Source organism: Protomyctophum parallelum (assembly GCF_964188405.1).
Source record: "Protomyctophum parallelum genome assembly, chromosome: 17".
Taxonomy (NCBI): domain Eukaryota; kingdom Metazoa; phylum Chordata; class Actinopteri; order Myctophiformes; family Myctophidae; genus Protomyctophum; species Protomyctophum parallelum.
In genome coordinates this window covers 4433587-4459573 of record NC_139719.1, presented here as the reverse complement: position 1 = coordinate 4459573, position 25987 = coordinate 4433587, and the positions used below count along the sequence as shown (strand labels likewise).

The following is a 25987-nucleotide window of genomic DNA, read 5'->3' as shown; positions in this document are numbered from 1 at the left end:
ATTTTACAACTCGCACGGTGATATTTTTAGTCGCAAATGCGAGTACCTAGTCGCACTGTCGAGCCCTGGAAGCGACAACATGACAATGATGCCTGCAAGTCATTTTGAATGGAAGCCAACAACATTTTGAGTTTAGAAATACTAAAATATTAAAAAATGGATGTACAATGTTCGTGCCACGCTGTGAGCTTGTAGATCTGCTAGTTTAGAGCACCACCGTTCTAAATCCTCAGAGGTTTAAAAAATAAAAATCACACCCGTGTGAAGTGAGGGGCGCTCTTATCATACATCATCTCGTCCGGCCAATGAGAATTTGCGTCCTCACCTTCATCTTCAATGTTTGTGTTTACACAAACACGCAAAACGGTTTTAAAGCCTGTGCATGCGCGCGCGCACACACACACACACACACACACACACACACACACACACACACACACACACACACACACACACACACACACACACACACACACACACACACACACACACACACACACACACACAGTACATGGGATTACAACAATTACATAGACTGGATACACTGGTGTCTCTTCGAGTCAGTTAACTTGAAACGTTTGTCACATTGTTTACAGTTGTATGTTTTTTTCTCTAGTGTGGCTACGCAGGTGTGTCTTAAGACTATGCAACTGACTAAAACTCTTGTCACACTGTTTACAGTGGTATGGTTTTTCTCCAGTGTGGCTACGCAGGTGTACCTCTAGATGACCTAACTGCCTGAAACTCTTGTCACACTCTTTACAGTGGTGTGGTCTTTCCCCAGTGTGGAGACGCTGATGTCTCTTCAAGTCACCTGACACACTGAAACTCTTGTCACACTCTTTACAGTGGTATGGTCTTTCTCCAGTATGGATACGCTGGTGTGTCTTCAAGTTACCTGACACACTGAAACTCTTGTCACAGTCTTTACAGTGGTATGGTCTTTCTCCAGTATGGATACGCTGGTGTGTCTTCCAGTCACCTGACGCACTGAAACTCTTGTCACACTCTTTACAGTGGTATGGTCTTTCCCCAGTGTGGATACGCTGATGTCTCTTCAAGTCACCTGACACACTGAAACTCTTGTCACACTCTTTACAGTGGTATGGTCTTTCTCCAGTATGGATACGCTGGTGTGTCTTCAAGTGACCTGACACACTGAAACTCTTGTCACACTCTTTACAGTGGTATGGTCTTTCTCCAGTATGGATACGCTGGTGTGTCTTCAAGTGACCTGACACACTGAAACTCTTGTCACACTCTTTACAGTGGTATGGTCTTTCCCCAGTGTGGAGACGCTGGTGTGTCTTCAAGTCACCTGACACACTGAAACTCTTGTCACACTCTTTACAGTGGTATGGTCTTTCCCCAGTGTGGAGACGCTGATGTCTCTTCAAGTCACCTGACACACTGAAACTCTTGTCACACTCTTTACAGTGGTATGGTCTTTCTCCAGTATGGATACGCTGGTGTGTCCTCAAGTGACCTGACACAGTGAAACACTTGTCACACTCTTTACAGTGGTATGGTCTTTCTCCAGTATGGATACGCTGGTGTACCTCTAGATGACCTAACTGACTGAAACTCTTGTCACACTCTTTACAGTGGTATGGTCTTTCCCCAGTGTGGATACGCTGGTGTGTCTTCAAGTTACCTAACTTACTGAAACTCTTGTCACACTCTTTACAGTGGTATGGTCTTTCTCCAGTATGGATACGCTGGTGTACCTCTAGATGACCTAACTGACTGAAACTCTTGTCACACTCTTTACAGTGGTATGGTCTTTCCCCAGTGTGGATACGCTGGTGTGTCTTCAAGTTACCTAACTTACTGAAACTCTTGTCACACTCTTTACAGTGGTATGGTCTTTCTCCAGTATGGATACGCTGGTGTGTCTTCAAGTCACCTGACACACTGAAACTCTTGTCACATTGTTGACAGTCGTATGGCTTTTCTCCAGTGTGGACACGCTGGTGTGTCTTCAGATTCTTTGGCCGATTGAAACTCTTATCACACCGTTTGCACATGTGGGTCTTCTTTCCTGTGTAACTCGGTCGATTTGCCTTCACTTCTCCCGCCAGAGCTACATTCTTGGTAAACTGTTGACGACCGTTGGATTCATGCTCATCCGTCTCTCTTTGGTTCTGGCTGGCTATACAGAGCAGTTTATTCGCTGACGGGGCTGGTGAATGGACCTGCTCGTTCCTCTGCGTTTGGCCGTAGAGGTCGATGTGGCTCCTCTTCATGGGTTCATGGAGATGGGTGGAGGCACGGGCATGTGGACGCTGAGAACGGGAGACCCGAATCTGGAACGATTGCGGCTCACTCCTCGCTTTCATCGTCAAATGGACTGTGTCGCGGGTGAGAGTTCTAGGTTGGACAATAGTCTTTTTGTACTATAAATCCCTCTTCTACGTTTCTCTCTTAACTCGCTCACGCCGCGTACCTGAAGAAACTCCCTCGGGATAAAGCTCTATGCTACACACCGAGATGAGTGAAAGTCTAAAGATAATTTGCACGATATTTATGCTGACCGGGAGCTCAGGTCCTGACAGCGTTACACAACATAAACTGTTGCCGTGCGAGCGTAGAAATTCAGATTTGCGCAGGCTGTCCATTTGCGAAGGACGCTCCTATACCATGACATCACCGCTATGACATCACCGATATGACATCACCACCAATGAGACAAGATGACGTACATTTTCCCTTTGTCAATGGTATTTAATGTTTGTGTTGCGGACAAAAGCTGTATATAGGAGGGCTAGCAGCCCTCAAAATAACATAATGTATATAAACTCGGCACAAAAGGTTTGGAAACTTTACTTTGGTCGCTTATTTTTCCTTATTACTGTGGGAGAGTTCACGGTTATTTTTCCTTATTACTGTGGGAGAGTTCACGGTTATTTTTCCTTATTACTGTGGGAGAGTTCACGGTTATTTTTCCTTATTACTGTGGGAGAGTTCACGGTTATTTGTCCTTATTACTGTGGGAGAGTGCACGGTTATTTTTCCTTATTACTGTGGGAGAGTGCACGGTTATTTTTCCTTATTACTGTGGGAGAGTGCACGGTTATTTTTCCTTATTACTGTGGGAGAGTGCACGGTTATTTTTCCTTATTACTGTGGGAGAGTGCACGTTATTTGTCCTTATTACTGTGGGAGAGTGCACGGTTATTTGTCCTTATTACTGTGGGAGAGTGCACGGTTATTTTTCCTTATTACTGTGGGAGAGTGCACGGTTATTTGTCCTTATTACTGTGGGAGAGTGCACGGTTATTTTTCCTTATTACTGTGGGAGAGTGCACGTTATTGTTCCTTATTACTGTGGGAGAGTTCACGGTTATTTGTCCTTATTACTGTGGGAGAGTGCACGGTTATTTTTCCTTATTACTGTGGGAGAGTGCACGTTATTTGTCCTTATTACTGTGGGAGAGTGCACGGTTATTTGTCCTTATTACTGTGGGAGAGTGCACGGTTATTTTTCCTTATTACTGTGGGAGAGTGCACGGTTATTTTTCCTTATTACTGTGGGAGAGTGCACAGTTATTTGTCCTTATTACTGTGGGAGAGTGCACAGTTATTTGTCCTTATTACTGTGGGAGAGTGCACAGTTATTTGTCCTTATTACTGTGGGAGAGTGCACAGTTATTTGTCCTTATTACCGTGGGAGAGTGCACAGTTATTTGTCCTTATTACTGTGGGAGAGTGCACGGTTATTTGTCCTTATTACTGTGGGAGAGTGCACGGTTATTTGTCCTTGTTACTGTGGGAGAGTTCACGGTTATTTGTCCTTGTTACTGTGGGAGAGTGCACGGTTATTTGTCCTTATTACTGTGGGAGAGTGCACGGTTATTTGTCCTTATTACTGTGGGAGAGTGCACGGTTATTTGTCCTTGTTACTGTGGGAGAGTTCACGGTTATTTGTCCTTATTACTGTGGGAGAGTTCACGGTTATTTTTCGTTATTACTGTGGGAGAGTGCACAGTTATTTGTCCTTATTACTGTGGGAGAGTTAACGGTTATTTTTCCTTATTACTGTGGGAGAGTGCACGGTTATTTTTCCTTATTACTGTGGGAGAGTTAACGGTTATTTTTCCTTATTACTGTGGGAGAGTTCACGGTTATTTTTCCTTATTACTGTGGGAGAGTTAACGGTTATTTTTCCTTATTACTGTGGGAGAGTTAACGGTTATTTTTCCTTATTACTGTGGGAGAGTGCACGGTTATTTTTCCTTGTTACTGTGGGAGAGTGCACGGTTATTTTTCCTTATTACTGTGGGAGAGTGCACGGTTATTTTTCCTTATTACTGTGGGAGAGTGCACGGTTATTTTTCCTTATTACTGTGGGAGAGTGCACGTTATTGTTCCTTATTACTGTGGGAGAGTGCACGTTATTGTTCCTTATTACTGTGGGAGAGTTCACGGTTATTTTTCATTATTACTGTGGGAGAGTTCACGGTTATTTTTCCTTATTACTGTGGGAGAGTGCACGTTATTGTTCCTTATTACTGTGGGAGAGTTCACGGTTATTTTTCATTATTACTGTGGGAGAGTTCACGGTTATTTGTCCTTATTACTGTGGGAGAGTGCACGGTTATTTGTCCTTATTACTGTGGGAGAGTTCACGGTTATTTGTCCTTATTACTGTGGGAGAGTGCACGGTTATTTGTCCTTATTACTGTGGGAGAGTGCACGGTTATTTGTCCTTATTACTGTGGGAGAGTGCACGGTTATTTTTCCTTATTACTGTGGGAGAGTGCACGGTTATTTTTCCTTATTACCGTGGGAGAGTTCACGGTTATTTTTCCTTGTTACTGTGGGAGAGTGCACGGTTATTTTTCCTTATTACCGTGGGAGAGTTCACGGTTATTTTTCCTTATTACTGTGGGAGAGTGCACGGTTATTTTTCCTTATTACTGTGGGAGAGTGCACGGTTATTTGTCCTTATTACAGTGGGAGAGTGCACGGTTATTTGTCCTTATTACTGTGGGAGAGTGCACGGTTATTTGTCCTTATTACAGTGGGAGAGTGCACGGTTATTTGTCCTTATTACTGTGGGAGAGTGCACGGTTATTTTTCCTTATTACTGTGGGAGAGTGCACGGTTATTTTTCCTTATTACTGTGGGAGAGTGCACAGTTATTTGTCCTTATTACCGTGGGAGAGTGCACGGTTATTTGTCCTTATTACCGTGGGAGAGTGCACAGTTATTTGTCCTTATTACCGTGGGAGAGTGCACAGTTATTTGTCCTTATTACTGTGGGAGAGTGCACAGTTATTTTTCCTTATTACTGTGGGAGAGTGCACGTTATTTTTCCTTATTACTGTGGGAGAGTGCACGGTTATTTGTCCTTATTACCGTGGGAGAGTGCACGGTTATTTGTCCTTATTACTGTGGGAGAGTGCACGGTTATTTTTCCTTATTACTGTGGGAGAGTGCACGGTTATTTGTCCTTATTACTGTGGGAGAGTGCACGGTTATTTGTCCTTATTACTGTTGGAGAGTGCACGGTTATTTGTCCTTATTACTGTGGGAGAGTGCACGGTTATTTGTCCTTATTACCGTGGGAGAGTGCACGGTTATTTGTCCTTATTACTGTGGGAGAGTGCACAGTTATTTGTCCTTATTACTGTGGGAGAGTGCACGGTTATTTGTCCTTATTACTGTGGGAGAGTGCACGGTTATTTGTCCTTATTACTGTGGGAGAGTGCACAGTTATTTGTCCTTATTACTGTGGGAGAGTGCACGGTTATTTGTCCTTATTACTGTGGGAGAGTGCACGGTTATTTGTCCTTATTACTGTGGGAGAGTGCACAGTTATTTGTCCTTATTACTGTGGGAGAGTGCACGGTTATTTGTCCTTATTACCGTGGGAGAGTGCACAGTTATTTGTCCTTATTACTGTGGGAGAGTGCACAGTTATTTTTCCTTATTACTGTGGGAGAGTGCACGTTATTTTTCCTTATTACTGTGGGAGAGTGCACGGTTATTTGTCCTTATTACCGTGGGAGAGTGCACGGTTATTTGTCCTTATTACCGTGGGAGAGTGCACGTTATTGTTCCTTATTACTGTGGGAGAGTGCACAGTTATTTTTCCTTGTTACTGTGGGAGAGTGCACAGTTATTTTTCCTTATTACTGTGGGAGAGTGCACGGTTATTTTTCCTTATTACTGTGGGAGAGTTAACGGTTATTTTTCCTTATTACTGTGGGAGAGTTAACGGTTATTTTTCCTTATTACTGTGGGAGAGTGCACAGTTATTTGTCCTTATTACCGTGGGAGAGTGCACGGTTATTTGTCCTTATTACTGTGGGAGAGTGCACGTTATTTTTCCTTATTACCGTGGGAGAGTGCACGGTTATTGTTCCTTATTACTGTGGGAGAGTGCACGTTATTTTTCCTTATTACCGTGGGAGAGTGCACGTTATTGTTCCTTATTACTGTGGGAGAGTGCACGTTATTGTTCCTTATTACTGTGGGAGAGTGCACGGTTATTTGTCCTTATTACCGTGGGAGAGTGCACGTTATTGTTCCTTATTACTGTGGGAGAGTGCACGTTATTGTTCCTTATTACTGTGGGAGAGTGCACGTTATTGTTCCTTATTACTGTGGGAGAGTGCACGGTTATTTGTCCTTATTACTGTGGGAGAGTGCACGGTTATTTTTCCTTATTACTGTGGGAGAGTGCACGGTTATTTTTCCTTATTACTGTGGGAGAGTGCACAGTTATTTTTCCTTATTACTGTGGGAGAGTTCACGGTTATTTTTCATTATTACCGTGGGAGAGTTCACGGTTATTTTTCATTATTACCGTGGGAGAGTTCACGGTTATTTTTCCTTGTTACTGTGGGAGAGTGCACGGTTATTTTTTTTTCCTTCGTGTTTTTCTATCATGTGAGTGTGACATTTAGTGCAGAGGCTACTCAATGGTGAATTAGTAATGTAACATTCTCCTTGGCTTTGACTGCTTGCCTTCAGTTCAGACAGAACATCGGACATAAGGCTACACCTCGGCGTGATGGAAGGAGATGGTGGTGGTGATGATCTTTGCCTTTTTTACGTTGCTCGTTATGCAGGCCAGTGAGGCCACTGACTAGCTCTGGTCCATAGCTCTAGTCTAATGCGTTGCATTTAGAGTTATAGATAGATAGATAGATAGATAGATAGATCTTTATTTGTCATTGCAACGTGTACAACGAAATTAAAAGTGCCAACCAATCAGTGCATCATATCACAAAACATACTGTACAAGATAAAACAAAAAACACATGACTTCTTGTTATTGCACAACCCCAGCAGCCCTAATGCACAAGCATGTCATTTTCAGCTGTGTACAGCTGTGTAGCTTTGTACAACAAACCCTTATTGTACTTAAGATAATAAATAGTAATAGAAGGTAATAGATAATAGATAATAGAAACTAAAAAGTGTCGCAGCAACAGATCATTTTTTAGCAGCATTTAGTGCAACTACCGCTGTGGGATAGAAACTGTTACTGAATCTGTTGGTCTTGGACTTGATCACTCTGTACCGTCTGCCTGATGGCAACAGTTCAAACAGTGAGTGAGCGGGGTGGGAAGTGTCTTTTATAATGTTCAGAGATTTTTTATGACAGCGGTCTCTGTGTAGTTCTTCCAGTGTGGGGAGAGGGCAGCCAACGATCTTCTGTGCCGTATTTATGACCCCCTGGAGCTTTTTCCTCTGCGCCACTGTACAGCTGGTGTACCACACACATATGCAGTACGTTAGTATGCTCTCTATGGAGCACCGATAGAAGGACACCAGCAGTCTCTGTGTGATGTTGTTCCCCCTGAGCACCCTCAGGAAGTAGAGCCTCTGCTGGGCTTTCTTCAGCAGCTCAGAGGTGTTCGTGCTCCAGGTCAAGCCCTCCTCCATGTGGACTCCCAGAAACCGGCAAGAGGACACCCTCTCCACACAGTCCCCATTAATGAACAGGGGTGGAATGACTGTTTTCTTCCTCCTGTAGTCTATGACCAGCTCCTGGGTCTTGGATGTGTTCAAGAGCAGGTTGTTCTCTCTGCACCAGTCCGTCAGCTGCACCACCTCATCCCTGTAGGCTGACTCATCTCCCTTGGAGATGAGCCCTACTACTGTGGTGTCATCCGCGAACTTCACCATGGTGTTGCTGCGGTGGGCGGGGGTGCATTGGTGTGTGTAGAGGGTGTAGAGCAGCGGACTCAGCACACAGCCCTGTGGGGAGCCGGTACTGAGGCTGAGGGACGTAGACGTGCTGTCCCACTCTCACCCTCTGACTGCGACCAGACAGGAAGCTTTTAATCCACATGCAGGTGTTGTGTGGAAAACCCAGTTCCCCCAGAACATCCACCAGTCTGTGGGGGAGGATGGTGTTGAAAGCAGAGCTAAAGTCCACAAAGAGCATCCGCGCGTAGCTCCCCTGCTGCTCCAGGTGGGACAGTGCAGCATGGAGGGCTGTGGCCACGGCGTCCTCTGTGGATCTATTTGCCCTGTAAGCGAACTGGTGGGGGTCAAAGCCACGGGGCAGGAGTGATGTGATGTGACCCCGGACCAGCTTCTCAAAGCACTTCATCACCACTGGTGTGAGTGCGACTGGCCGGTAGTCATTTAGACTGGAGATGTTGCGCTTCTTGGGCAGGGGGACTATGGTGGAGGATTTCAGACAGAGTGGGACAGTGGACTGGGCGAGGGACTGGTTGAAGATCTTGGTGAAGACCCCAGCCAGCTGGTCCGCGCAGTCCTTCAGTACACGTCCAGTGACACCGTCAGGACCTGCAGCCTTCCTCGGGTTGATGGCCCGCAGCGTGCGCCTCACCTCGTGCTCCTCCACTGTGAAGGTGAAGCTGCTGTGGACCGTGGGGTGTGACGTTGCTGCCTCCGGTGGCTCTGCCTCGAAGCGGGCAAAGAAGGTGTTTAGCTCCTCTGCCAACGAGACGTCACCCTCGACAGCTCCGACGGTAGTCCTGTAGTTGGTAAGCTGCTGGACTCCCTGCCACACCTGCCTGCTGTTGTTGCTGTCCAGATGGTCCTCGATCTTCCTCCTGTAGTCAGCCTTGGCCTCTCTGATGCCTCTCCTCAGGTTCGTTCGGGCTGCGCTGTAGTTAGCCCTACCCTCAGACCTGAAGGCGGTGTTCCTCTCCTTCAGCAGCCGCTGGACCTCCCGGGTCATCCAGGGCTTCTGGTTGGGGTAGACCCGGATGCGTTTGTCCACTGTGACATTGTCTGTGCAATTTTTTATATAGCACAGAACACTGTCTGTGAACACATTCAGGTCCTGGTGTTCAAAAACCTCCCAGTTGGTCCTGTCGAAGCAGTCCTGCAGCTGCTCAGAGGCATCCTCAGGCCAAGTTTTGACAGTTTTTGTGATGGTGGGGGCAGTTTTCCTTAGGGGGGCATATGCAGGAATTAAAAGCAGGGACATAATGGTCAGACTTGCCCAGGTGCGGTAGTTGTTTTGCCCTGTAGCCAAGTTTGATGTTAGAGTAGACCTTGTCCAGAGTGTTAGCTCCTCTCGTAGCACATTTAACATGCTGGTGGAATTTGGGGAGTGCTGCTTTCAAATCCGCCTGGTTAAAGTCCCCCGCTACGATGTGTACAGCGTCAGGATGTCTGCTCATCTGGCTGCTAATGCTGCCATGTAACTGTCCGATAGCCAAGCTAGCATTAGCATCCGGTGGAATGTAAACAGCCGTCGTCATGACAACGGTAAACTCTCTCGGCAAGTAAAAGGGTCTGCATTTCACAGTCACATACTCCAGGTTCGGGCAGCAGTGACTATCTACAATCACTGTATTTGTACACCAGTTGTTATTGACGTACATACAGAGCCCCCCTCCTTTGCTCTTACCCGAGTTCTCCGTCCTGTCATGACGCTGTGCGGTGTAGCCTGTCAGCTCGATAGCAGAGTCCGGTATGAGTGAGTGAAGCCAAGTTTCCGTGATCAACATGATGCAACAGTCCTTCACGGTTTTATTCGCTGAAGTCTGTAGCCTCAATTCATCCATCTTGTTAGCGAGGGATCTGGCGTTTGTGATAAAAAGGCTGGGAAGCGGTGGTTTGAGCGGCTGCCTCCGTAGCCTGACTAGCACGCCAGCTCTGCAGCCCCGCTTCTGCCTCCTCTCTCCGCGCCGCCTTCGCCTCCTCCCGGCGGGGATAGTAAACCATACCGAGCCGGGGCTCCTTGCGATGTCCGCCGGTGTGTTGTGCAAGCGGTGAAACTCGGCTGTAACATTCCGCTTGTGGCAAACTCCTATCCTAAGGAGATCCTGCCGGCTGTAGGTGTTGTACGCTTCACAAAAAGTACATAGAACAAACAACAAATACACAACAAGCCATACAAAGCACCGACCGGGAGAGCACTGAGCCGCAGCAACTGTGTGCGCAGCCATAGTGTCACCTGTGCAGAGAGATCATCAAATGATTGGCTTAGGAATGCTACAGAAACTGAACTGGACCTGAGCTAGCCACGGACTAATATATCCAGCCAGGTCGGTCATTCGTATTGTGCTGCGCACACGCTTTTAGCGAGTGCTAAGCAAGGGTTGTTTTGGTATATCAATCAATCCGTCCACTCCATGTGCGTGCGCACATGCACTCTTTACGTGCGCGGCTGCACGCTGTTTCACCCACGTTTGGTTAAAAGTTATATCAAGTGATGTTTTAACATTACAAACTTTCTAAATAACTTTAGTATTCAACGTGTCGGGGTTCAACTCCTTCTGTCTTCTGTGCTACCCAGCTGCGTTCGCTCCGCTGCTGACAGAGAAGAGAACTGAGCAGCAACACAGGGAGGGGCGGGGCGGTGGGAGCAAAGGGACAGATCTTCAAATGAACACCGCATTGAGCCTCGACACGTTGTTAGCTTGTAGCTCTGCTCTTTTCGGCGAACGACACCGCCGTTCAGAAATATAAATTTAGGTATAGAACCGCGACTATAGAATGTGCACTTGCTGTAGACAGAGACTTGTCTTTATCACGATTGAATGGTCAAATCCTGTAGTCGCACCTGTGCTACAAATTGAATTTTACAACTCGCACGGTGATATTTTTAGTCGCAAATGCGAGTACCTAGTCGCACTGTCGAGCCCTGGCCCCAGTGCCCCCCACAAAATGACCGGAACTACTTAAAATTTACCAAAACCAGAGCAGAACTCCCACCATGGGACTCAGGCAATCAATTAATACAGTTGCAACCACTATATTAATGGCAAGTATTTCATACAACTTAAGTTCAAAAAAATCTGAACTATCCCTTTAACAATGAACACATGAGGATGGAGGATGTTCCTGCAGTGTGCAGTAGCCTGCCACAGTACCTGCCAGTGGCCGTCGGTGAGGGCAGCACTCCGTCAGCTGTGTAGACGGCCTGGAAGACTCCCTGCAGGTTGACCCGTCTGGTGAGCTCTCGGATCAGAACCGGACTCATGCGCTTCACGCGCAGCTTCTTGTGGACGCACAGGAAGTTAACCCGTGCCACTCTCTTCTCCCTGGGAACACATTCTGTCAGGACGCCTGCCTCTGGGGCTTGCTTTTGAGGCGCACACTTACAAGCAGAAAACGTGACGTTCTGTTGTCACCCTGTTGTTGTGGGTACTGCATGGACAGTGGTGGAACAAGTACTATTCTGACTTGAGATCAGATTCTAAAAATGTCTATTACATCCTGACAGTTTCATTATTAACCCATTCTGACCTGAGATCAGATTCTAAAAGTGTCTTCGATTTTTCAAAAATAGCAGACCTACAAGCTCGTATCGCGCCACTCGGTGGCGCGATATGAGCTTGTAGATCTGCTATTTTTCAATAGCTAAAGCATAACATGATGCTAACACCAAAATGGGTGCCCGGTCAGAATGGGTTAAAAGTAGCAATAACACAATGTAGAAATATAGGCCTATAGTCTGTTACACGTACAATTGTATTCAGAATTAGTAAAGCATTAATGTTCACCACTTTAATATTCCAGTTGGTAAAGGAGGGGCTGCTGGATATCCTAACCATTAATATTGTAATTTTTTCCATATTTAAGTAACTAGTAACAAAAGCTTCAATGTCAAATAATTGTAATTAAAGGGACACTTCACCCTTTTTGCAAAAACATATATGTTAATGACGTTTACAAGCTTTAGCACACTTTCCTGGGGGTCTTTATGTATGTAATATGTGGTTTTAGATATTTTAGATTGTAGCAGGGAGCACAGTGTCTCTGATGTCATGGACACTGGGCTGACTTACGTCCTGGACTACATGTTGTCTCAGTAAGACAGCCCTCCCCCTATCCACAAGGAGTAGCAGTGCACCAAATAATTATGGGAATTGTAGTCCAGGAATGTAGTGAGCCCAGTGTCCATGACATCAGAGACACTGTGCTCACTGCTACAATCTAGAATATCTAAAACCACATATTACACACATAAAGACCCCCAGGAAAGTGTTCTAAAGCTTCTAAACGTCATTAACATATATTATTTTGCAAAAAGGGTGAAGTGTCCCTTTAAGTGCAATTTTTGCCCATGAGATATAGTGGAGTAGAAGTAAAAAGGTACTGCAAAATCGTACAGTACTGTAATTGAGCAAACGGGCTGTTATTTCTCCACCACTGGTCCTGGTCTCAGTACCACATGCCAGCAGAGTGAAGTGAAAGGAGTGACTATAGGGGCCATTATCTTCTGCACCCTATCTAACTATTTTAAAATCTTTTTCAAAATAGTAAAAAAAAGGCATAATGGGGTACGGCAAGGCAAGATAGGGCCCAGGATGTATAGTATACAAGTAAGACGCGCAAACGCGGGAAGCGAACGCAGCTTGTAAATGGCAATAACAACAATTAGAATAAATTACATACTTTTTTTAAGGTTTTATTTTTAAAGTTCTCTTTTTTGTGTTTTTTTTTTAGTTTTTTGAAGTTAAGTGTTTTTAAAGTTTTTTTTTAAGTTAAGTTTTTTTGTTTTTTTAAGATTTTATTTTTAAGTTAAGTTTTTTGAAGTTAAGTGTTTTTAAAGTTTTTTTTAAGTTAAGTTTTTTCTTTTTCATTTTAAGTTAAGTTTTTTCTTTTTCATTTTAAGTTAAGTTTTTTTTTAGTTAAGTTAAGTTGTGTGTGTGTGTGTGTGTGTGTGTGTGTGTGTGTGCGTGCGTGCGTGTGTGTTTTGTGTGATACAGCTGCGCCCTCTGGTGGCGGGCGGGTGGTGTCACAGCGGGACAGACACACACACAGACACACAGACAGACAGACATGATCTGCAGGTTCTCATAGTTAGTGCTCACTGCGTTCGCAACTACATTAACTACAGTACTCACGTCTCATATATGCGGATATTAGCAGGAACGGCAGCGATGAAGCCCACAAGCTTCTTGTTGATGTTGACTCTCACCCCACAGTGCCACTGGGTCAGCCAGCCAGGAGACTGCAGAGCCCTGCAGAGGAAGAGCTGGTGGCTGTACTCACTGTATCTCATTAGCAGTCAAATCTTATTTATTACTTTAACGCTGAGTGTTCAAATGTAACCAAAAGGACATAACAGTGTACTGCCATAGGACCCTTGGGAGACTTATGGAGGTTGCTCCCACGGGGGAAAAGATGTGCATGTGAAAATATATTACCGGTATATAAATGTGAAGTGGTGTGGTGATGCTGAAGCAGCATGCAGCCTTGAACACAAACCCGCACTTTGTCATAAACGCAGAGATTACGCATTTAACCGATGGACCAAGTGTAGCAATGTGGAATGTAAAAGTAATTAAACTCCTCTAAGTAGTTAGTAAAGTCAAACAAATCAATATTTTTGCTGTTATGCATATCAACATGTTTGGATCGTTGAAATTTAATTTGAAACATCGACCCTGGGTGTCCTGACCCCCAATTTGGGAACCACTGACCTTAACCCATTCTGACCGGGCACCCATTTTGGTGTCAGCATCATGTTATGCTTTAGCTATTTAAAAATAGCAGATCTACAAGCTCATATCGCGCCACCGAGTGGCGCGATACGAGCTTGTAGGTCTGCTATTTTTGAAAAATCGAAGAGCGACTGACATTTTTAGAATCTGATCTCAGGTCAGAATGGGTTCATCAGACCAGTGTGTGTCCGGCGGAAACCTCGTATGAATCTGATCTCAGGTCAGAATGGGCTAAGTAAAACACCCTGCTGGCCAACCACCTCACCTCACTAGCACTACTCAGTCCCTGTATCCCCATTTGTCGCTTTTTAAAAATAGATGCTATAGTTATACTACGCAGATTACAATTTACAATTTACAATTTAGGCATTTAATCCAGAGCGACTTACATTTGAGCAAAAACAAAAGCATGGGAATACATCACATAAAAGTATTTATCATGAAACATGCGTAAGCTAAGAAAGTAACAGTGGAATATCTATATAGTGAAACTATACATACACTTATACATATAAACTATACATCTTTACTACTATGCTATACATGTGTACTATGGCGTGCTATGACTACATACAATACAATTACAGTGCTGTCTACATAACATGCTATAAGTCTGTATCAAATGCTATATAATCCAACAGAAATGCTATCTAAGGGTTTAGGGTAAGTGCTATGGGCCAGATAAATTGTTATTTGTATGACGTATGATGTTATTTAGATTTTGATATACATTCTTTGCATGTATAAAAATAAACGAAGCACAGCTTTATACAGGGACATGGGAGTCTGCACACCTCAGCTGTAATCTGTCAGCCAGCTGATTGTATCAATCAGCGTAGCTTCCTATTCCTCATTGGGTGCATCCAGACAGTAGATTCACAGATATGCCAAATATGCGTCTCTGGGTTTTAGACAGCTGGTGGATGGAAAATTAAGCTCGTGCACGGCTTCCACTTGCCGCGGAGGCAAGCGTTTCCAGTTTTCTGGCCGTACGCTGCAAGTTGCAGCGTGGGTGGAGCTTCATTTCCATCCACCAGCTGTTTAAAAACCAGGAAGAGACGCCTGCCGCTCCCGGCATTTGGCAATCTACTGTGTGGATGCAGTCATTTGGTGGTAGCTAGTCTGCAGGATCAGAAACAGCATTTCCCAGTGTTCTACTTGTTGGATCAAACCCTCTCTGTTTGTAGCAGCTGTAAATATTCGGGGCACATCATTACAGATAAGATGGAAGATGATTCTGACATGTAGGCTATAGACAGCATAGAATGCTCTATGTCCAAGCCAATATGTTAGCCAGGAAATTTCACTACTGTTCAGTTGAGGTCAAGGTGAACCTATTTAGAGCGTACTGCACCCCGCTGTATACAGCCCCCTTATGGGTGAACTATAAAAAAGAGAGTCTGCGCAAGCTAAAGGTGGCTTATAACGATGCTCTCAGGATTCTCCTGAAGAAGCCTAGGTGTGGCAGTGCTAGTCAGCTCTTCTGCGACTCTGGTCTAACCACCTTCCAGGCTCTCTTGAGAAACCTCATGTTCAGCTTTAAAAGCAGACTTGATGGGTCACTTAACAACGTGATTAAGATGTTGACTAATCCCATGTTTAGCACTGTTAGATACCGCTCCTTGATGTGGAAACATTGGTACGAGTGCCTCTTATAGATTTTCTTCTTTTTTTTACGAGAGAGTTTTAGAGTTTTATGAACCAATGTATTTATTTGTAACTGTTTTGTATGTTTTTAATTGTTGTTTGTCATCAACTGGCTACGGCTGTCAATAAAGTTTCATTCATTCATTCACATCTCAGCTGATCATTACGTCACACTTCCATACTCCAATCACACCTCATTCCCTCAACAAGACGGTCCGCTTAAATACGGCTCTCTGCTGGCCTCCACCACACAAGCCTCCACCTTTTGGTCAGTCTGGCCAACTTATAAATGTATGGCATTGGGTGCTGATTCAAGCTATCAATGTCAATGTATTGCTACATACTGTAGTAAATATAGGGATACAATATTATCTGCTAAATGCCTAAATTGTCAATTGTAGAAATAGAGAAAAAAAGAGAGAAAATGTCAATGCTTGAATCTTACCACTGCAAATACGCAGGAGAGAAATCACATCTGATAGTGTTGTCATCCTCTTCCATGTAGTTTTCATTCAGTAGAGAGCATAGCTCTTTCAGCTGAAAGACAAGTGGAGAAGCATTGAGATGGCTGCTTGTCTTTGCTACTGACACGTTGTGCCCTGAATGACAGAGGAGGAGAAGCATTGAGATGGCTGCTGGTCTCCTTTAATCCTGGCTATCGACGCTTCTAGGTGTTCTAAAACAGGGGTTTTCAATGTGGGAGCTGAGGGGTGTCTCGGGGGGAGGGGGTAGGGGGGGGGGGGGGTATGGAAAAGAGAGGAAAAGTGTGGCTGTGCCACTTTAAAGGTTTTATGACATTCATTTTCATTTTTTTTTCTTTTTCTTTTTTCTTTTAGGTTTTATGATCTCAATTACACCCAAAAAAACGGAACTTTGAACATTCAGTGGATTGTCTGAAGTTTTCTTTGGGGTTTGGAAGCCTTTTGAGCTACAATGAAAACAGGCAACACAGTGAAACAGTGACATCTGCTGGCAAATCCCATTGACATGGGATTTGCAGTAAGTGATGTCTTGGCTAAATGCCAAGAAAACTGAGGTTATCACCTACAACATCTCACCGGAACATCCACCTCTCACAACAACAGGAGGCACGGTGCTGAAGGAAGTCAAGGACTTCAAGTACCTGGGCTCATGGGTCAACTCAACCGAGCAAGATCTGAAAGTGAGGAAGGCACTTGCATGGAGGGCCCTAAGCGGCATGGCCAGTGTACGGAACTCCAACCTCCCCCGTCAAACCAAACTCAGTCTGTTCTCCTATACGGCAGTGAATGCTGGACCCTGAAGCCAACCCTGCAGAAGTCCCTTGACGGGTGCTACACCAGAATGCTGCGTGCAGTGCTTAACATCAGCATGACTGTACATGTCACTAACAAGACTCTGTATGAGGGATTACCAAGAGTGAGCCAGAAAATAGCAGCCAGGAGAATGAGACTAGCAGGACACTGCCAAAGGCATCAAGAACTGCCAGCCAGCAAACTGGTGCTCTGGGAACCAACACACGGGCATCGATCACGAGGACGCCCCACGCTAACATACGTGGATGTACTCAAGAGCGATGCAGGAGTGCAAAGTACCAACGAACTGGCCGGATGTATGGAGAATCGAGATGACTGGAAACGACGATGGAGGGCTCGTCTGAGGACGACCTAGAGAGAGATGTCACTTACTGCCGGCAAATCAGAGCACCTGTTTGAGCCAGAAAACCCCAGATCACAGAAAATCTACTGAATGTTAAAAGTTCATGTTTTTTGGGTGCAATTGAGATTAGAAAACCTAAAAAAAATAAGAACAATTCCAAAACCTTTTTTTTAATGTTACAATCCCTTAATAATTTCACAGGGGGGCTGCAGGCAGATGCTAATTGGGGATCCTTGTATGGAAAGGTTAACCTCTGTTCTATTAAAACACCAACACAGCCATGAAAACAACAAACTGTGCCATTTATTTTGTTGTCCAAATTAACTAAACACTCCAGCATCCACCATATTCGTGGGGAAACATCAATTCCAATTGATTGAAAGCCAATCAACCGATGTGCTGGGAACTTGTAGATGGCTATTTTGGTCGAGGAGATTTGGTGTAGATTGTTCCCTAAGAATAGAGGGTTTAAGTGGTTAAAGATGGAGTGCCGTGATTCTGCCTTTTTTTGTTTTGCATGTGTCTATGGAGTTAACATTACTCTAATAGACCTCCAGGTGTGGTTATAATATTCAAATATGCCGGGTATACTTAATGAACTGGTGGGCGTGGCCACATAAAAACATAATTTTAACACTTTCTGTACACTTTTTTGAAAGAAATCTCCCTCCTAGTATAATCATAACACCTGGGAACAAATCAGAAAATACAAATGTCACATAGTGACAATTCATCATGGCCTGATGAAGCCAGTCAATATAGAGGATTGTATCTGTTCTGTATGAGAAGAGTTGCCTATAGTTCATGTTATCTGATTTGAATTAAGGACTACTTGATCCCAGCACAAAAATACAAAGAGCTGCAGTAGCTTTTGAAATATATAGCCATACTGCATAGTCAAGGTTGCATTTTGTTTAGTGTCTGACAGCTGACTTCACCCATGGACACGACCCTGAGATGTGTCTCTAAAATAATTCACATTAAGGTGGAGATACGTAACAGTCCAACGTTATGCTCCCTGTGTGTGTGTGTGTGTGTGTGTGTGCGTGCGTGCGTGAGACAGAGAGAAACGTTATAAGCACACGCACGCACGCACGCACGCACGCACGCACGCACGCACGCACGCACACACACACACAAACACACACAGCCCTCTACTTGCAACAATAATTGCATGGAGTCAATTACAGTGGCTGTGATATTTGTCAGCCCAGGCCCAGAGCCAGGATGAAGTGAAAAGAGCACTATTGTGCAATTACTTATTTTGGAAAACATATTTGGCCCACGACCCCATCTGAAATGATTTGTGCCAGGCACCCCATAAAAGAAGATTTGTGTTAACATTTTCGACAATAATTATACTGCATCTTTTGAGGGGCATAGCCCCTCCTATATTGAGCTATTACAAACCAATGACAATGAATGGAGAATTTACGTCATGATGTACGATGATAAGAGCACCCCTCACTTCACACCATGGGCGGAGCTTGGGGGGGTTCAGGGGGTGCACTGCACCCCCTGAAAAAAAAAAATATATATATATATATTTTTTTTAACTTTAATACCTTCTGGCTTCTGACTGTAGTTTGTAATCATCTCTCTTATCATGATATGATGACTCGCTGTACGGCTGTAGTGCATGTGTGTGAGCTGCTGTACTACCTAAATAACTCATTTTTAGGGGTTAGGGCATTGTAAAAACGCTAAAATAATAAAATAAAGGTTAAAAAAATCGTGCGCGCACGCTGTGCGTGCGCGCGGGTGTCGTTGGCCAAGCAGTCGCACCCCCCAGCGTCAACTTCAAGCTCCGCCTATGCTTCACACGGGTGTAATTTTCATTTTTCTAAATATTTCAACAATAGCTGATATGAGCTTATAGACGTATAGAATACATTATTTATGGGATCCCACTTTTAGAACCATTACACCAGCCTATGTTGTATCTCGTTAACCCATTCTGACCTGAGATCAGATTCTAAAAATGTCAGTCGTTCTTCGATTTCTCAAAAATGGCAGACCTACAAGCTCGTATCGCGCCACTCGGTGGCGCGATATGAGCTTGTAGATCTGCTATTTTTCAATAGCTAAAGCATAACATGATGCCAACACCAAAATGGGTGCCCGTTCAGAATGGGTTAATGTACAGTAAACGATACTCATCATTACGCCGAACAATGCATTATTTGTGATTACAATTCTGGTTGGAAATGTATCAGCAACACCTATATACACTCGGTTTGTCGGTTGCTTTCATGTGAGCTCAGAACCTCTCCTTATTGTAGTTACATGCTTCATTGACAGTGAACTACATTGTGTAAGCATTGTGTGTAACCCACCACAGCAGGGCTGGTCAGATCCAACGTGTCCCAGGAGAAGCCTTCAGGTAGAGAGTAGGCCTCCTTACGGATACTGGTCTTCACCTCCTCTATCGGGCCATGGGACGTTATGGTGTCACCTGAGGACAGAGAGAGAGAGAGAGAGAGAGAGAGAGAGAGAGAGAGAGAGAGCCTTGTTTGATCAAAGAGATTAAAAAGCATTAAAGATTCTATGCTGACATATTTTCTATCTCTGAAATACACACGCTTTCAAATGTACTTTGGCTGCATGACGCTGCGATGATTCATTCTTTTCTATATATTTAGGAGCCATCCCGACATTTTCTTTATTATACCCACTATGCATTGCATGAACAGCTGCAGTAAAGCCGATGTTACAGGTGGTTAAATGTACAGTTATGGGTTTGGTGTGTGTGTGTGTGTGTGTTTTTTTTATGTATTTTCTGTGGCTTTCGCTTTTATTTTATATTTTTTTATGGAGGGACAGACAGTAGGCTGACAGGAAACGGGGAGAGAGATGGGGGGGGTGATGCAGTAAAGGCCGTCGGGATCGGGAGTCGAACCTGCGGCGGTGGCTCAGGGGTAGAGTGCCTGGATGGTAACCGTAAGGTTGCCAGTTCGAACCCGGGCTCCCCCAGAGTTACTGTCGAAGTGTCCTTGAGCAAGACACTGAACCCCTAATTGCTCCGGATGTGCTAGTTGGTGCCTTGCATGGTTTCCGCTGCCATCGGTGTATGAATGTGTGTGTGAATGGGTGAATGTAATGCACAATCTCTGTAAAGCACCTTGGATAAAGGCGCTATATAAATGCACCATTTACCATTTACCACACTGCCAGACTGGATTACCAGCCAAGGTGCCTGGACCGCTGAGCCATGGCCCAGGCCAGGGTTTGGTGTGTTTAACAACATGAACCCTGTATAGTCTCAATTCTGGGGTGAACATTTGGCTAGTATTTTCAGCAAAGACATTTGGTGGAGAGAGAAAACGATTAGAGCCCCGGGACTCGGAGAACCTGGTTAACAAAGTATATAGGGTTTAAGTGGCTATATGGTTAGGCATGGCGGTTAGCCAATGAGATTAAGTGACCACAAACTCCTGCATTCAGAGATTGTAGTCATGCAGTCAGGAAACACAACATTAACTTTAATGTAAAGACGAATACTCTGCCAGTGGTTGATATTGCAGCCTTTTATTATCCATACCCAGTTTAGGGACAGGTTGCGTGCTCCAGAACTGGTAGTAGCGCATTTTAGCATCCTGAATGGTTCTGGGCAGAAGGTGAGCCACTGAAAAGAGGTGGAGGGCTTTCTGGAACTCCTGCTGTTTCTCCTCAGGCAGACTATCCAGCTAGTGCAGAGTAAGAACATATGAGGCAATTATAGCATCGAGCTAAAGCAGAACGAGAGCAGATGATGGGGTTGTGTTTGTGTATACCCAACAGGACGTATACATAATAGTATCCACAGCAAGGGAAATGGAAGCATCAAAAGCAAATTATGTAGCTAGAGGAGACAGTACGCATCTGTTGGCAACGTTTAACTTTAACATTTGCAGTTACCACCAGCTCAGTGGCCTTGCCCTTGTGCTTGTTATTATTATTGTGCTTATCCATTCTGAGACTGGGGCGGTCAGGGTTCAATCCTGTCATAACAAAGACTGTCAAAATCCTACTCAATACCTCCCTACTCAGCATGAAGCGTTGGCTTGCGGGTCAGTCAGACCCAGCGACACACACTTGATTCTCCATTGATTCTCAAGGCTACCTACTTACTTACTTACTTACAGGTGGCCCCCAGGGGAAATAGTCCTGGTCAGATTAAGTGCCACATTCTGCCCTTTATTCACGCACGCACGCACGCACGCACGCACGCACGCTCGCACGCACGCACGCACGCACGCACACACACACACACACACACACACACATACATACAAACACACAAACACACACCATCTCAAATGGGTCTTGTGGTCCATCTTTTCTCCAGGCAGCTTCTTTCTTTGGTTTCTTTTTGTTCTTCTTCACGGTGCTGTCGTCCGTCAGACTCTTATCACTAAAGATAGTTCATACCAACAACTCATGTTGTTAACTAATTAACTTTAATATTGCAATGAAATGCACGCTTAGTGTTTCTAACATTCCTTATGGATCTATAACAGTGGCTCTCAAACTTTTTAATCATAAGGATCCCCATAACTCTAAGAATGGACCCCCATAACCCATTCTGACCGGGCACCCATTTTGGTGTTGGCATCATGTTATGCTTTAGCTATTTAAAAATAGCAGATCTACAAGCTCATATCGCGCCACCGAGTGGCGCGATACGAGCTTGTAGGTCTGCTATTTTTGAAAAATCGAAGAGCGACTGACATTTTTAGAATCTGATCTCAGGTCAGAATGGGATAATGGACCATAAAACATTATGCGTTCATTTGGTTCCAATATCCTCAGAGTTACAGATATGGAACCCTGGACCCACACACTTTGAGAACCACTCATATAGTCATTGTTCTTGAAAACGTGTTGAAAATGTGGTTACTTACGGCAAGTTTGAGTCGGTCATTGTGACGGCGCGTGTCCCTAAAGCTGAAAAGAGAATGTGTCGTGTTGTGACCACCATGCCGGTCCTTGTTCTCCCTTATCTCTGGCTGCAGTAAGGGAGGAGAGGGGCGGCCTCAGATACAGTACCCACGCCCAACTCTCTCCCACCAGACCCTGCAGATAACTCAGGACAATAATGCTCACAGTGAATGATGTCTTCTCTAAGTGAAATGTATGATTCTGTGGTTTGTATGTTATATCTTAACTAGAGCTGGGACTCGATTAAAAAAAAAAATCTAATTAATCAGAGGCTTTGCGATTAATTAATCTAGATTAATCGCATTTTAATCGCATATCAATATTCAACCCGAGAACACCTTTTAAAAAAAAAAAAATTGGTATCCCAGTGAATCAATGAATAGTGACTACAGGATACCACTCATTTTCAACATTTTACTGTCATTAATATACCTGTTGTGGAAATAATAATAAAAAGTCACCCCATTCTGTGTTGCCTAGAACTGGAGGTCTGAAAAAAAATTAGTAACAGTAACAAGTACATCTCAGTGACATCACAAAGCTGTACTTACTTCATATTGTTACTGTTTTTTGTCAGACCTCCAGTTCTAGGCAACACAAAATGGTGTGACTTTTTATTATTTCCAGTTTTCAGTACTATAGAAAAGCGCCCAGTGAGAAACGTTCCGCGGTGAAAAAAAAGGTGCGATTAATTTATCTGTAGTTAATCGCGATTACTTTTTCTGTAGTTAATTAATCTAAATTAATCGCAATTAGTCCCGGCCCTAATCTTAACTAATGCAGAAGGGATCAGGTTAAGTTCATGCAATGACTCTTTATTTTAGGCTCTGCTACAGCTATAGGGCGGTTTGTGATCTCAGACTGTGTGCCATTCTTGTGCAGATTATCTATAGTATCAGAGGAGCAGAGCAGAGTCACACCGCCAAAATGCAATTATCGTTGCAATAAATGGTTAATCCTGATTAAGTGTCTGACTGAAATACTAATTTGCAACACCCATCCCTATAGAAGGGCCTTTGACTTCTAAATATATGGCTACTACAAGACTTATAATTATTTACCTCTTTCTGTGTCCTCTCTCTCTCTCTCTCTCTCTCTCTTATAAGTCTCATTATAAGTATTTGCCTCTCTCTGATTTTCAATAAACAGGGGACCATTGACCGACTGTTAAAATTACACTACAAAATACAGAGAAGTGATTGAGCTATTAAATCCCTTAACAGTACATGTGTGTGTCTTTTCCTCTGAATTCTCATTTCCTCCTTGATATTCTGTGGGGTGGATGGTAATCGGCATGCAGTAGAAATGCTCAAAGTCTCTATGAATAATTCCTGGGACACAACAACAACATTACCATATGGGCAACAACTGCTGTGTTGAAAGTGAATCTGCACACTTTCAGTAAATCTATCTCCCTCCTTCTTTCTTTTTGGCCTTCTGTCTTTGTTACTATATAAAAGCAATTCAAAGTGCTTTACGTGAAACATTAATTCAAAGAACCACACTTTAAACGGACAATTGAACACAATGCAAAACAACAAGTAAAAATAAATCCGAAAAATAAGAGAATAAAATGACAGTGCAGTAGTAAAGGCAGAAACAAACAGAAATGACATGTTGGAGGCCTGCAGTTATCTGGGAGTATTCTATAGTGGTGTATAAAAATGTTTAGCTTTCTGAACTCTGGGTTCAGAAAGCAGACATGTCCCACATGACCACATGACCTGAGAGTTCTGACTGGTTCATGACGTACTGTACGCGTAATATCAGAAGTGTATTTTTGGCCCTAAACCATGGATGCTTTATTAGCCTGCAGGTGAGCCAGCCTCTGTTTCAATGTGATGTTTTATATGAACCGTTATTTAGTAGTATTTTGAAACTAATCCTTTGACCAACAGAGAGCCAGTGTAAAGATACTGATGTGTACTGATGTGATATACCACTTTCTTGGTATTAGTAAGGACTCCAGCGACAGCTGCGTTCTGAATCAAATACAGTTAGCCAACAGCACACACACCAAGGCCCGCCCCCGCTCGATCATGATTGGCGGAAGGCCCCTCTCTATCCTGATTGGATGAAGGCTGGTCCACCTAGCCAAAAACGAAACCCATGGTTTTGACCCCCAGGGGTTAACTGGGGACAGGGGGGGAACTCCTTATATGGTCAGCACACTCTATAGTAGGGCAGATTATCACAACAAAACAACAAAATAAGAAGTGGAATTTGAATTAAGTGAAATCACTGAATATAACTTTAAATGTTTCATGACATTCTTTTTTTTTTTTTTTTTCGTTTTTCTTCTATTTTATTTATTTATTTATTTATTTGACAGGGACAACGCTCATTAATCAACATGTCAGTTTTCACATCAATGTAAATGGGCCAGAGTTAGCCAAAGCTAAATTTCATCTAGTCCCTGGGCAGGCTCTTAAAAAGTAAATGATAAAAGAAAGACAGAGTGTAGGGTGCCTGCACACAACACCATGCGTTGATGCCGTGTGTGCATATGTGCAGGCACCCACCACGACGTCCATACAAAAACACAGTACAACAGATAAAAGAAAGACAAAGTGTAGGGCGCCTGCACACAACACCATGCGTTGATGCCATGTGTGCATATGTGCAGGCACCCACCACGACGTCCATACAAAAACACAATACAATACAGATAAAAGGAAGACAAAGTGTGGGGCGCCTGCACACAACACCATGCATTGATGCCATGTGTGCATATGTGCAGGCACCCACCACCATGACCATACACAATACACTACAATACAGATAAAAGAAAGACAAAGTGTGGGGCGCCTGCACACAACACCATGCGTTTATGCCATGTGTGCATATGTGCAGGCACCCATCACCACGTCCATACAAAAACACAGTACAACAGATAAAAGAAAGACAAAGTGTGGGGCGCCTGCACTCAACACCATGCGTTGATGCCATGTGTGCATATGTGCAGGCACCCACCACCACGTCCATACAAAAACACAGTACAACAGATAAAAGAAAGACAAAGTGTGGGGTGCCTGCACTCAACACCATGCGTTGATGCCATGTGTGCATATGTGCAGGCACCCAACACTATGTCCATACAAAAACACAGTACAATACAGATAAAAGAAAGACAAAGTGTAGGGCGCCTGCACACAACACCATGCGTTGATGCCATGTGTGCATATGTGCAGGCACCCATCACCACGTCCATACAAAAACACAGTACACTACAGATAAAAGGAAGACAAAGTGTGGGGCGCCTGCACACAACACCATGCGTTTATGCCATGTGTGCAACGTGCAGGGCAACGTGTTGTTGGTTTGAGCTGCTTCAGGAGGCTGTGGAAAGCGGTCCTCCCTCAGATAACAAGCATCAAACCCAGGACAGATTTGTGTTGGCAATGCCACAAAAACAACTTCCAGCTGCGACGTGTAAACCTCGACGACGCACAGACAGCAGAAAAACATCAAGAGCAACTCGACCACCTGGCACTTGTTTGGAAAGAGCGTGCGTTGTACCAGGAGATGACAGCTGCCTGTAAGAAAGTCTGTGAGGAAGAAGAGCTGTCTCTGGGCCCCGCCATACCTGCAAGCAAGGAGATCACGATACACTACAGCTTTGACTTTGCACAACAGGTTAGCATAATTCTATCCCATTTTCACATGCGATTTGTTTTTACATTGTTGATTTCCTACTGTGTTAAGCAAAAGTTAAGATGTCAATATTAATGTCATTTCTTTTTTTCTTCTTTTTCAGGTGCACTACCCATCTTCGGCTCTTCAGGTCAGCCAACTGTTTTTTCTCACTGCACGGAAGTGTGGTCTTTTCGGTGTCCACTGTGAAGGGTTGATAAAGCAAGTGAACTACCTGATTGATGAAGGGATGG

General features: G+C 44.1%; 1 protein-coding gene across 1 annotated transcript in view; it reads right to left on the bottom strand.

Moving 5' to 3' along the window:
• Positions 1-22196, bottom strand: part of LOC310874215 (glycylpeptide N-tetradecanoyltransferase 1-like) — a 29408-nt gene extending 7212 nt beyond the window's left edge. The window contains exons 1-7 of the mRNA XM_083786927.1: positions 22064-22196; positions 21471-21573; positions 20722-20866; positions 19517-19635; positions 15988-16079; positions 13296-13412; positions 11316-11486 (exon numbers count right to left, since the gene is read on the bottom strand). Of these exons, the coding sequence (XP_083643053.1) occupies positions 11316-11486; positions 13296-13412; positions 15988-16079; positions 19517-19635; positions 20722-20866; positions 21471-21573; positions 22064-22140 (824 nt within the window). The 5' untranslated portion in view covers positions 22141-22196. The remainder of the gene's footprint in view (positions 1-11315; positions 11487-13295; positions 13413-15987; positions 16080-19516; positions 19636-20721; positions 20867-21470; positions 21574-22063) is intronic.
• Positions 22197-25987: the final 3791 nt, after the last annotated feature.